The sequence below is a fragment of the Leptonychotes weddellii genome, chromosome 14 (genome assembly GCF_054177405.1).
Source record: "Leptonychotes weddellii isolate Sample4059 chromosome 14, ASM5417740v2, whole genome shotgun sequence".
Taxonomy (NCBI): Eukaryota; Metazoa; Chordata; class Mammalia; order Carnivora; family Phocidae; genus Leptonychotes; species Leptonychotes weddellii.
The window spans coordinates 53,603,717-53,616,130 of NC_138382.1; the positions used below are offsets into that span (position 1 = coordinate 53,603,717).

The 12,414-nt window shown below is 41.6% G+C and overlaps 1 protein-coding gene across 1 annotated transcript in view; it reads right to left on the reverse strand.

Annotated features, from left to right (window-relative positions):
* Positions 1–303: 303 nt before the first annotated feature.
* Positions 304–12,414, reverse strand: part of LOC102729180 (acyl-coenzyme A amino acid N-acyltransferase 2-like) — a 15,709-nt gene continuing 3,598 nt past the window's right edge. The window contains exons 2-4 of the mRNA XM_006727625.3: positions 6,805–7,304; positions 6,367–6,569; positions 304–3,111 (exon numbers count right to left, since the gene is read on the reverse strand). Coding sequence (XP_006727688.1) covers positions 2,518–3,111; positions 6,367–6,569; positions 6,805–7,267 — 1,260 coding nt within the window. The 5' untranslated portion in view covers positions 7,268–7,304 and the 3' untranslated portion in view covers positions 304–2,517. The remainder of the gene's footprint in view (positions 3,112–6,366; positions 6,570–6,804; positions 7,305–12,414) is intronic.

A 12,414-nucleotide genomic window follows, 5' to 3' on the forward strand; every position in this document is an offset into this window, starting at 1 on the left:
TTGGGAAAATCTGAACTAAAGGAGAAAAAAAATCCCACAAAGAAGACTCAGACTTCTCACTGACAACAATGGATGCCAAAATAAAAAGATCAAAGTCTGTTAACATCAAATTCTACAAGTATAAAATTCATTATTGCAAAGTGAGCAAAATAGAGACATTTTTAAATTTGCTAAGATTCAGGTGAATAGTAATCTTTTAAGATAATTACTTGAGTTTATCCTTTAGGAAATGGCCAAGTGGAAGATAAAGCCAAGAATTTAAAAGACAGGCTGTAAAAGCAGGAAAGACACATTGAAGCATAGTTATGTTAAATATGTATTTATTGTGAAACCAATCAGTAATCTGAAATTAATGGGGCTGCCATGGAGAAAAAGATTTAGTATATACTAAAGTTCTTGCCTTTGGGGGAAGAAAGGTAAATATATTGATTGTATCTTTTATTTTTTTAGCTTTTTATATGAAAAATTACAGCCACACATAAAAAAATATTATAACAAACTTCACTATAGCCATAATCTAGAAGTAATAATTATTCACATTTTGCCATATTCCTGCAGTATTTTAAAACAATTCCCAGATATCTCAACCCTCCACCTTTAAATATATCAGTATGCATCTTTATCTAAAAGTGACTTTTTACATAACCACAATACCATTATAACACCTAACAAGATAATAACAGTTTCACAGTATCATTTAGTATCCATTCCATATTCAGATTTTTCTAATTGTCCCCAAAATACCTTTTTACAGTTATTTTGTTCAAACGAAGCCCACAAATAGCATTTGGTTGATATGTCTCTTAAGTCTCTTAATGTTTGATAGTCCCACAGCTCACTCCAACTCAAAAAAAGCGGGGGGGGGGAGCGGAATCCCACAAAGAAAAAAAATCCCAAATTTTTTCATGCAACCAGCTTCTGAAAAAACCAGGTCAGTTGCTAATTAACTTATGGTGAGACCAAGTTATACAATGACCCACAACCTGGATTTGTCTGTCTCTTTATAGGATTGTTTAACTGGTTTCTAGCCACTGTATCAATAAGAAGTTTGATCTAAAAGTTTGACGAGGTGCAAGTTTAATCGCGTTGTTAGAAGTAATCTAAGTAGTGCTAGGCACTCCACATTACATCTCATCAAGAAGCACATTATGTAAAAATGACTATTTTAAGAGATGCTAAGTTTGATCAGTGGGTTCAGGTGGTAACAATCTCATCCTCCACTGCAAAATTCCTCACCCCTTCCCCTTATGATCAGTAAGTATCTATAGTCTGATACCTTGTGCTTTGGTAAAGTTACTCTTGGATTTAAAGGGTGGGGGAGTAAATCAGAAACTATCTAGAAATTAACAAAATGAGAACACTGCCAGAAAAATAAACACAAAAATGGAAGAAGGAATGAATTTATTTTAAAACAACAGAAATCAAGGAATCAGGAGGAAAAGACTTGACCAAAAAAACAAACCAAAAACTGTTCTTGGAAAAGATCAATAAAAATAGAAAAATATTTGGTAAGTCAGACTGAGAGGAAAAAAGAGGAAGCATGCAAATAAATAATAGGGGATATGTGCAAAATTATAAGTGAAAAAATTGTTCTAGAAAATATGGGTGAAATTCTGAGAAAATAGGAATGACCAGGTTGGCTCCAAAAGAAATTTTAAAACCCATATTAGTCAATATGAATAAATCATCTAGTAAAATTAGATGCAAAAGCAACATGAGTCCATTAATGAATGTAATTCACCACATTAACAGATTGAAGGAAGAAAGCATTATGAACAACAACAAAAAAAAACACAAAAAAAAGAACAAAAAAACTCCCAAAAAACAAAAACAAAAAAAGCATTATGAAAATAATTATAGCCAATTCTGATACACTGATCACTGCATACCTGGACTGTTGTAATTGCTTTAACCATATTAACTAACTTCAATAACTAATTTCAATAAATGCTATAAAGGCATGTGATTACATTCAATCCCATTCCTGATTAAATTATAAAAAGGAATATATTTTAGGGATAAAAAGAAACATCACTATTCTGAGAAAAAAATAAAGCATCTATCGGAAATCTATAATGAGCGTTGCATTTGTTGGTGGCCTTAGAACTTTTCATATCAAATGTCAGAAACTCAATTTTAAACAGAAGTTACTTGCTTTTCCACAAGTAACTTGGAAGTTCCAGAGAATTCATCTAGATTGGAAATACCTGGGTCCAAGGGATCCCTACCTGGGAAACAAAAGATTATTCAATTTGCAAGGGTATCACAATTTTGAGATAGCAATGTACCCTGGTGCATATAAACTAAGACTCAGTTTACAAAAAATTCAAATCACATACAAATTTGTCAGATATTGAACCTGTGCCCTTGGCCCTTGATTTTTGCCCTATCTCCTTCCAACTGATTCAAGATAACTGTGAATCTAGAGAAGTCAGAAGAACCCCCTCTTCCCATCATCTCCTTGCCTTATTCTCATTTTTTATGTCTCCCCACTTCATCATCACACTGAGCCCTGGCTCAGAGTTTCCTACTGGTTTGAGTAAGGTGTTGCCTGAAGAATTTCAGCATCTCTCCCCAGGAGTGCTCCTGGGCTGCAGCGTGGGCAATGCGGTCCCCTCCCCAGAGCAGGAAACAAAAAGAGTTCTTGTTTGGGGAGGCATAACACAGGGGTGTATAGGGCGGCTCTATGAGATGGCCCGCCCCAGGGTACGCCAGCATCCTTCCATTGTTTCTCCCGTGGCTCCAGAGCTGGTGCAGGGCCTGCTCAGCATGCTCCTTGCTATTCAAGCATTCATCATTCTCTCCCACCACGAAGAGGATCGGACCCTGGGCCTTCTCAATAGGAAGCACGCTCTGCTGATTCAGTTCATCCCGGGGGTCCCCCCTGTAGTGACGGAGTCGCATAGACCCTGAGATGTCATACTGCATGCGCTCCATAAACGAGGGGATGGGTGTTATAACCAGATCTTTGTACCTGAGTGGAAATTCATAGATGGCATTGGGCCCATTGATGCAGATGGTGGCTACCACCTGCTTCAGGAAGCAGGCCATGGCCAGTCCGATCTCTGCACCTTTGCTCACAGAGATCACTCCGATTCCTGGCATTTGGACCTGCAGCACAAAATAAAGGGAACCCATCAGATGCCACACTCGAAGGAGCTGCCCTGCAGGCCAGCAAGCTAGTGTCATGGAAACGGTCAGACAATATGGGATGGGAGTCCTAGCGCTGGGGTTTACCAGCTTCTGTGACTGAAAGCATTGCCTCCTTGCCTTCTGGAAGCCTTATTGTCTTATGGGAGTGATAATACTCCCTACCCTGCAGGATCGTTAGAAGGATTTAGTGAAACAATAGAAATAAAAACTCTTCATCAAGGGGTGCCTGGGTGGCTCAGTTGGTTAAGCGACTGCCTTCGGCTCAGGTCATGATCCTGGAGTCCCAGGATCGAGTCCCACATCGGGCTCCCTGCTCGGCGGGGGGTCTGCTTCTCCCTCTGACCCTCTTCCCTCTTGTGCTCTCTGTCTCTCATTCTCTCTCTCAAATAAATAAATAAAATCTTTAAAAAAAAAAAAAACTCTTCATCAAAGGCAGAGTTCCATAAAAGCAAAAAGAGTTTAAATGCACCAGCAACATTCAACATCACCTGTAGAAGCAGGTAAACTTAGGAATCAAATTCTTCTTTCCAGCTAGGAAAAGAGGTTTCCCGGGTTCTTTTGAATACTATGTAGGTGTTATTCATGTTTAAACAGCAGTTTATGGCTGCACAGGTTTTGCACATCCGTTAATCCAAGAGCTAATCATGGAAGCATTGGGAGGGTAAAGATAAAAGACTCGGATTTTAGAAACAATTGAATTCCAGCGCCCCGTCTAATAGGAAAAGTAGTAGGTCCTAGGAAGGGGTCCTTAATTCTGTGGAAGGCTGAGGGAGCAGAGGGAAGAAGTTTGGAAGATGAGTAGGGAAAGGAAGGGCATTTTGGACAGAGAGAAGCAAATACATAGCAGCCTGATATGTTTACTTTGCTTACAGTTGTATGCCCAGCACCTGTCATCAGATCACCTAAAAAAAAAGTTGTTTTTTTTTTAATTAGAGCTTTCTGAGATCCAGTTTTCAAGTTTCTACTTCAATAGGTCTGAGTGGGCCCAAGAAACTCATACTAGCACATATCCCCCAGGAAATCCCGTGTGCTTCTACGTTTGGGAACCATCCATAAGAAGAACGGACTTGGGGGGCGCCTGGGTGGCTCAGTCGTTAGGCGTCTGCCTTCGGCTCAGGTCATGATCCCAGGGTCATGGGATCGAGCCCCGCATCGAGCCCCGCATCGGGCTCCCTGCTCAGCGGGAAGCCTGCTTCTCCCTCTCCCGCTCCCCCTGCTTGTGTTCCCTCTCTCGCTGTCTCTCTGTCAGATAAATAAATGAAATCTTTAAAAAAAAAAAAAGAAGAACGGACTTGGGAGCGAGGGAGGAGACTATCATCACTGGAGAGGGGAAACTACACAATGGCTATACCACAAAGGGGCAGTGATGAGGGAGCAAACTAAAACAGTGGCAGGGAGCGTGAAGAGGGTGTGACGTATTGAGAAAGATTGGGGAACAGACCCTAAAGCACTTTGGGACTGGTTGAGGTTGCAGGGAAGGGAGAGAGGGGAAAAACAGATGGGCAAGGATGACAAGGTGGATTTATCGAGAGTTTACTGTATGCTGGGTCCTCGGCTAAGTGCTTTACACATAAATTGTCTCAGCTTGTCCTTCCAATAAGAACCCAGGGATTCAGGAAGTCTACGAGTCTTGCTTAAATTAAGGTTACAACAGTATCAAGGGGCCAAGGTGGGAATTGACTCTCTTCTGATGATACCAAATCTAAATTGAATTTTGCCAATTGCACTTCCTCCTCAGATAATGTCACAAATAGGGGCATTTGAAATGAAAAAAAAAAATTTTTTTTTTAACTTGAAAATTTTATCTGGGATTTAATTCCTTCCAAACAATCCTTTAAAAGAGAGCCAAATATGCTTAGAAAATTCACACATATATTTGATGCCGATGATAGCAGTAACACTGAAGATGAAGATACTAATAATACTCTGATAGGAGACAGGGCCTCATGCCTCCTAGAGAAGAGTCAAGGCTCTCCAGAGAGAGAATGATCTGGAAACCTAATGGTCTGTAGCAAAGACATTGCCACAAGGGCTGTCTAGTTCTGACATATGACTTAATCTGAGTGTGCCTTCTCATCTGAAAAATGAGGATGTCCACAGTACTCACATCACAAAGTAACTGTGAGTGTTAAATACGAGTGCTTTTAGAGTATTTAGCAGAGAGTCAAACAGAGTCGTTTAATAAATGTTGGCTGGTACGATTGTTTTGCCATGACAGGTTGAGCCATAAAACATAGCTGATATTTGAACGTTGTCAAACTGGAAAACCAGAATTATTATGTTTCAACTTAACAGAATGTCAACCCAGACACCTGACCATGTGATATTTATTCCTATGTGTCTGTTTTTAGTCACTAACACAAACATCAGTACTTCGAGACCTCTTCAAGAGGTCTAGATTATAATTCATCTAATATTTAATTCCTAGAAAAAAAGCTGGATTAAGAGATGTACTAGTTCAGTCCTTCTCAAACGTGAATGTGCATCCAAATCACCTGGGGATCTTGTTAAAATGCTGACCGGGCTGCAGCCTGAGAGTCTGCATTCAAATAGCTCTCTGGTCATACCAAGGCCTCTGGACAGTGGACCACATTTTCAATGGTACAACAATACTTGACAGAGTACTAAAATGATCCTTCCTTTCTAGATTCCTTTCCCGGCTTGGGGCCTTGGATACTTACTTGGGGCTTAGTTCTGCCCCGAGATCTGATACTAACTGAAGAGCTAATTCAGCTAATCTGATGGTGCAGCCACCTCCATTCTGCTGATAATTCTGCTCTGATCCTGTGGCCCAGCTCTAAAACTGAACTTCTGCATGTTCTCAGTCTCAGGAGCATTACCCCATGCAGAGACAATCACTGAAGTTTGAAACCACGTCAAGCCAGAGAATTCATCATTTGAGATCAGTGGCTGATAAAAATAGAAGAGCCACTGATGAATAAGTCACGTGCACTTCAAACGTAAGGAGTCTTGGCTTTTTTTTTTTCCCCGCTGAAAATAACCATAATCTATCCACCATTTATTGTCTTTTGTGCCAGGAAGCTGATCGGCAACCCAACAATCCTACAAGGTCGACATTATCATCCCCATTTTAAGGGTAAACTGTGCTATGCCCAAGTCTAAACAGATTGGTAAAATAGGCAAAACAGCCATTTCTGATTTTTTTTTTTTGCTATAATGTTGCAAGGTAGAATGAAAAGTATTCTAAATTACCTTGGGATGAGCTAGTAGCAAGTTAGCAGCTTCCTCAAAATATTCCAGGTCGATCTCCTGCAGTAAATTGGGCAGATCTTCGTAGGCAAAGTAGGCCAAGGCCAGCACCGCAAATCCGTGTGCAGCCAAAAGACTGGCCCGAAACTCAATCAGACCCCCTCCGCCCCCAAACAAATCAATGACTCCTGGGAAAGGACCTTCCCCTGAAAGCAACAAAAAGAAAAGAGAATGGGATCAGAAAGAGTGGAAAGAGGGTCAAGTGGCTAAGAGGGTAAGTACAAGGAGAACAAACTGAATTCCACCTTCACACACACACACAATGGCATGTTGGCTTTAAACTATTGTGAGAAATACTAGTTCTCCAATAATGTGATGCCATTTGTTTTTGTTTTCATATTCATCAACAACATTTCCTGTATCACCAACGATTAGTCTCACCTGGAGGCAGGAAAAGGGCTCCTCGCACCCGACCATTTCGGATCTGAATACGCTGTACCCCAGGGGCTGAGAACCAGCGCTGGACCACCTGGCTGGCCATGGGCTCACCTATGATGGAATCTTGGAAACAAACTGAGTCATACAGGTTCAGAGTGACCCAAAAGGGGCTGTTCATCACATCCTTCTTAAGCAGCCTCCTGAAACCCTTCTGGGACTTCAGAGACCAGAAGAGGCCCATCGGGTGGACCCCCACGTAGTCGCCTCCACATGCAGGAGCCTGCATTAGGTCCAGCTCACCAACCTCGTTCGCCTTGTAGAAGGCTTTGGACTGGAACACATTCCCCTTCTCATCCTTCAGAGACGCCGTTAGGGTCACCAACTGCATCGGGGACAGGCCTGTCACTTGGATGTGCACTGACTCATCTGCGAGGGCACTTGCTGGGGTGGCTGTCAGCTGGAACATTGGCAAGTCACAAAGGGACCAAGCGGTATTCCCTGCCCTGGAGGGGGAGAGGATACTTGGAGCTGGAGACCGAAATCCCAGGAGAAAGATTGAGACAAGGCTTGTGTTAGGTCTGGCCAAGCTCTACTTCTAGAGACCTCACGCAAAATATATAGAACATTCAGAGGAGGGAAAAGAAGACGTGCAAGAGGACTCATTATTCTCATTTTACGTATGAGGAAACGGGTTGAATGACATGCTCAAAACCTCATAAATAATTAACAGTAAAACTGGAAATTCAAGCTAAGGCTGATACCCACAGCCCCCTCTCTTATCCATTATAACACTGTAGTAAACCTTCATTTTATGGTTTGGGGTAAATTGAGCTTTAATTCCTCAGTTGAGATAATACCCGTGTGACCTACTTCACAGGGTGTTTGTTAGGATCTAAGGAGGTAATGCATGGAAAAGCCATTATAGGAAGGATCGGTGCTACTTTTCAAGCCACATACCGACCTGGGTAGAGTTACATAAACAAGAAATATACTATGGTGTTGTGTATTTTTTGTTTTAGCCTCTAAATAAGACCAACTTGCAGCTTTTTTTTTTGTGTTCCCATTATTTATTCCTTTTAAGGGAAAATAAACCTCCATGATCTTGTCTCTGCTTTTATGCCTTTCTGATGGACTGATAAACGTCAAAATGTCGTTTGTGGTAAAGAGACTGTAAAAGACATTGGGTCAGCTATTTCGTACTCTGCTCCATTAATGAGCAAAATTTGGGCTATTTCCTCCTTCTTTACATCCTTTCTCCCTTCCTTTCTTCTCTCTCTCCTCACTTTTCCCCTTTCTTCCATACCTCATACTCAACAGAAAAAAGTTGAACCTATTTACCGATAACAGATGCAGAGTAAAATAAGAATAAAATAGAATTGGGGAAGTATGAACCAAAATCAGGCATTGGTCAAAGAAAACCTAGAGCATGAAAAGTAAAGCTTTTTGCGGGCTGTAAGTTTGGCACCGAATTAGTGACAGCCGAAGGAGAAAAGGTAACTTGGTCAGTTCCATTGTTCTAATTATTATCATAGAAAAAGTTACCAGGTCCTCAAGGGAAAGGAAAAAGAGAGGTCTTTCCAATGTTTAGCTCTATAAGAAATTTCTTATATGAAACTTTGACATAGGTATGTGCCATTTTTTGGACAAAATCTTGATACAAATTGTAATGATAGAAAAGCCTCCTAAAGCCCAGGGACAGAGACTCAGCAGCTGTGTTGAACCATGTGACTTCAACCTGGGGCCACTGCGCATTGCATCAGGGCTGAATACCTGATTCAAGATGTGCCAAGGGTGTTTTCCCCCTGCCTATTTAGAATGGGGACCCAGAGATCACCAGTCACTCTGATTTGTCAGAAATTCCCCATAATGGTCACTCTTCCTCTATGTGTACATTTTTGCTCTTTCCACCAAAGTGTGTGCCAGAGATTAGATGAGAGTGACATTCCTATGAGAAGCAGTTCTCTCAAGAAAATGATATGGATTTCACAAAACAGGCACCATGAAACAAATAAACGAGAGAGAGAAAGACCACTTGTCAGGCCCCCAGTGTGTGCTTGTGAATGCTGTCTCAGGTTTCCCTACCAAAGACAAAGAAGGGACCAGATGATCAGTAACCCCATAGTCATTGACCCTTGCAATATGGGCTAAATAAAGTCAGTGTCTTTCACACCTTGTATCTTGTGATGGGTGTACCTTTGTGAGGATTTTGTAAGGATCCAAGGCAAAGTTTGACAGATTGCCTTCCCAGAAGTTGGCTGTGAATCTAACAGACCTCAGACTTATCAAGCCTCTGTGCCATCATTCCCTTATATTCAAGAAACAAGAAGAGCCAGAATTAAAATACACACATACACAACACACATGTGAAAGAAGACTTGGTACCTATACACCTGGGGTTCTAAGGAACCCTGAGGTTTTGTGAAATGTTACTAGGGGTTTCCACTAGAGTTCTTTTTTTTTTAAAGATTTTATTTATTTATTTGACAGAGACAGAGACAGCGAGAGCAGGAACACAAGCAGGGGGAGTGGGAGAGGGAGAAGCAGGCTTCCCGCTGAGCCGGGAGCCCGATGTGGGACTTGATCCCAGGACCCTGGGATCATGACCTGAGCCGAAGGCAGTCGCTTAACCAACTGAGCCACCCAGGCGCCCTCCACTAGAGTTCTTAATTGAGAAAAAAAGAAACCGTTTTTGAACTTCAAATGTCATGTGATTATAGTGCACATAATGATGGATAGTGATTGAGTGGTCCTATTAGTGATTTCTTTACAAGTTTTTCATCCCATGAGGGCAGTGTGAAAAAGGATCATGTTCACTTTCGGTTTTGGATCCAAGAGAGAGGAGGCCCTTGATGGTTAGTGAGCACTCTATTGCACGGGGAGGAGGATGATAGGCTGATGATGTTTGCTTCTCCTTCCTCAATCACGTACTCCAAACTCCCTTTCCACTTTGTGAAATGAGTTAAGGTAGTAAACAAACCCTGCTGCTGTAAAGGAAAATTGGAGGGAAATTTGCATTCCAAAAAATGAATTCTTACACACTGCAACTCCTCTGAGCTCTGACACTTTGCTATTATTTGTAAGCATTGCAAAGTGTGGACCGAGTAAGAAAGGCATTGTAAAGTAGGGGCAGGATCAGAAGAGCATTGTAATAAGGAATTGTTTTTTTCAAGAATTTTTCTCAGGGCACCTAGGTGGTTCGGTCGGTTAAGCGTCTGCCTTTGGCTCAGGTCATGATCCCAGGGTCCTGGGATCCAGCCCCACATCGGGCTGCCGGCTCAGTGCGGAGCTGGCTTCTCCCTCTGCCTGCCCCTTGAAAATAAATAAAATTTTTAAAAATCTTTGAAAAAAAAAAGAATTTTCCTCCCTTTGTTATTTATTATGCAACTCTTTTATATTTTAGTAAGCATTTGCCTTTTATAAACATGTCTGATGGTCCAATAGGCTGATTTTTGAAGATAAATTTAAAGTGGAGGAAGAGGATTAAAGGACCAGACACATGTCTCATGAGATCAGAAATGGAGAATTACCATCTTCTAAGTCATTTCACAAGAGTCGACATGCCAAAAAGTCTGTCTTTACAATGAAGCTACTGACCGATGGAATTTACACTAGCTGGTAATATAAGTTGTCCTGTCCCATGTGCATTGTCTTTAACAAATAATTTTAAAATGCAGCGACAGCTCCAGGAAAACTGAAAGGGCAATCATATACCACAATCATTTGACAAGTAAAGGGCCTGGTTCTTTTAAATGGCTACTGGAATTCTACTCTCCCCTCGGTTCCCTTTTTTTCTCTAACAGCAAACATTTATTGGGCACTTACTAAACGCTAGCCGCGGGTGATATTAATTCCCATAATAAAGCCTTTCCAATTTCCAAGGTCCTTTCGTGGTCATTATAAGTTAGGAGATCGAACTCAGCAAGTGACTTACCCAAGTTTGCCTGTGTTAACGGTGCAACAAGATTTTTAACCCAGGCCATCTGACCCTTCTTTTAAATCTTATTTATTTTCCCCAAATGACAGTAGAAATGTGAATGTGCATTTTTTTCCTGGCCTCTCCCACCCTTGTTTCTTTTTTACTACTTTCTTGTCTTTGGTTTCATCTTTTCCTTTCCCTGACTCTGAAGCTTTTAGTGACAGATATAGCCTGATGCACAGTATGGCAGGACTGATGATGGAAATGTAGGATTGAATTTTAGTCCACAAACTCACATGTGCACAAAATGCGGTTTTCCTACTATTGGAGATTCAACGTAATTTCCCTTTTGAATCCTTGTTCTTCCAGGTGGCAGAGATGTACTCACAGAATTTAAAGCACCTGCTTTTCCTTGCAGTCCAAGTAAGTCCCAGTGACTTGTATGGTGCCAAAAGACTTGGCCGGAACGCCCTGCTCCTACGTTTTTATGCCTTCTTCCAAACCCATTTTACAATGAATGCCAGGGGGTCCAAATTCAGATACCTGGAGGGGCCGAGCAGGTCATACCAGTTTGCAGATAAAGGTGAGAAGGAATGCAATATAAGACTGTAGTGAACTGGGGCGCCTGGGTGGCTCAGTTGGTTAAGCGACTGCCTTCGGCTCAGGTCATGATCCCGGAGTCCCGGGATCGAGTCCCGCATCGGGCTCCCTGCTCGGCAGGGAGTCTGCTTCTCCCTCTGACCCTCCTCCCTCTCATGCTGTCTCTCATTCTCTCTGTCTCAAATAAATAAATAAAATCTTAAAAAAAAAAAAAACACTGTAGTGAACTGAAGAAGATTTGCCTAATCTAAAGGCATTCAAATGTGTTCTCCTGAAAACAACACAACACAAAACAGCACATACACACAAAAACAACAAAAACCCCAAGGTGGGTACCAAACAAAACACACCTATTTGTGACTTTTGGAATTCACATCATCCTATTAGGCTTTTTTGTAACCCAAAGGCCAGGAAAGCATTTTTTTGTTTTTCCCTTTGTGTTGTGCCACCGTTTCCTGAGGCACTGAGGGGAACCGATCTCCCTCAGGTAGAAGGACAACAAGGTAAAATGGAAATACCAAAATACAGTGGTGGGAAGTGGGAGGTAAGGACTCGTACAATATTATTTCCAGTGGTGTATGGCAAGTTAGCCCTGCCCCTAATATCCAAAGCCCTCCAACTTTCTCCTTATTACCTCTCGCCACACTTAATATTTGTGACTTTTTCCTGCTTCCCCTGTATTCTACTTCTATTGTCTTATTCTTGATTGGATCCCAACTAATCCACATACTGTGATAGGAATTAATACCTTTGTTAGTTAATAAGGCTTATTGCCTCTCAGAAGCAGTCCCTCACAGATTTTCTAGAATAAGTCGTAAGAAGCCTGAAAGCTTATCCTGTCCAACGCTGTATTGTCATCATCATCAATAAAGCACCTACTGTATACAGGGACACCCAGCTGAAGATGACTCTGTCCTCTGGGCTCTCTGCCATGCCACTCGGAGCACTTAATATGTTACTGAAACTTATCCTAGAGCCATTTTTTTTTATTCTTATGTTAATCCCCATACATTACATCATTCGTTCTAGATGAAGTGTTCCATGATTCACTGTTTGTGCATAACACCCAGTGCTCCATGCAGAATGTGCCCTCCTCA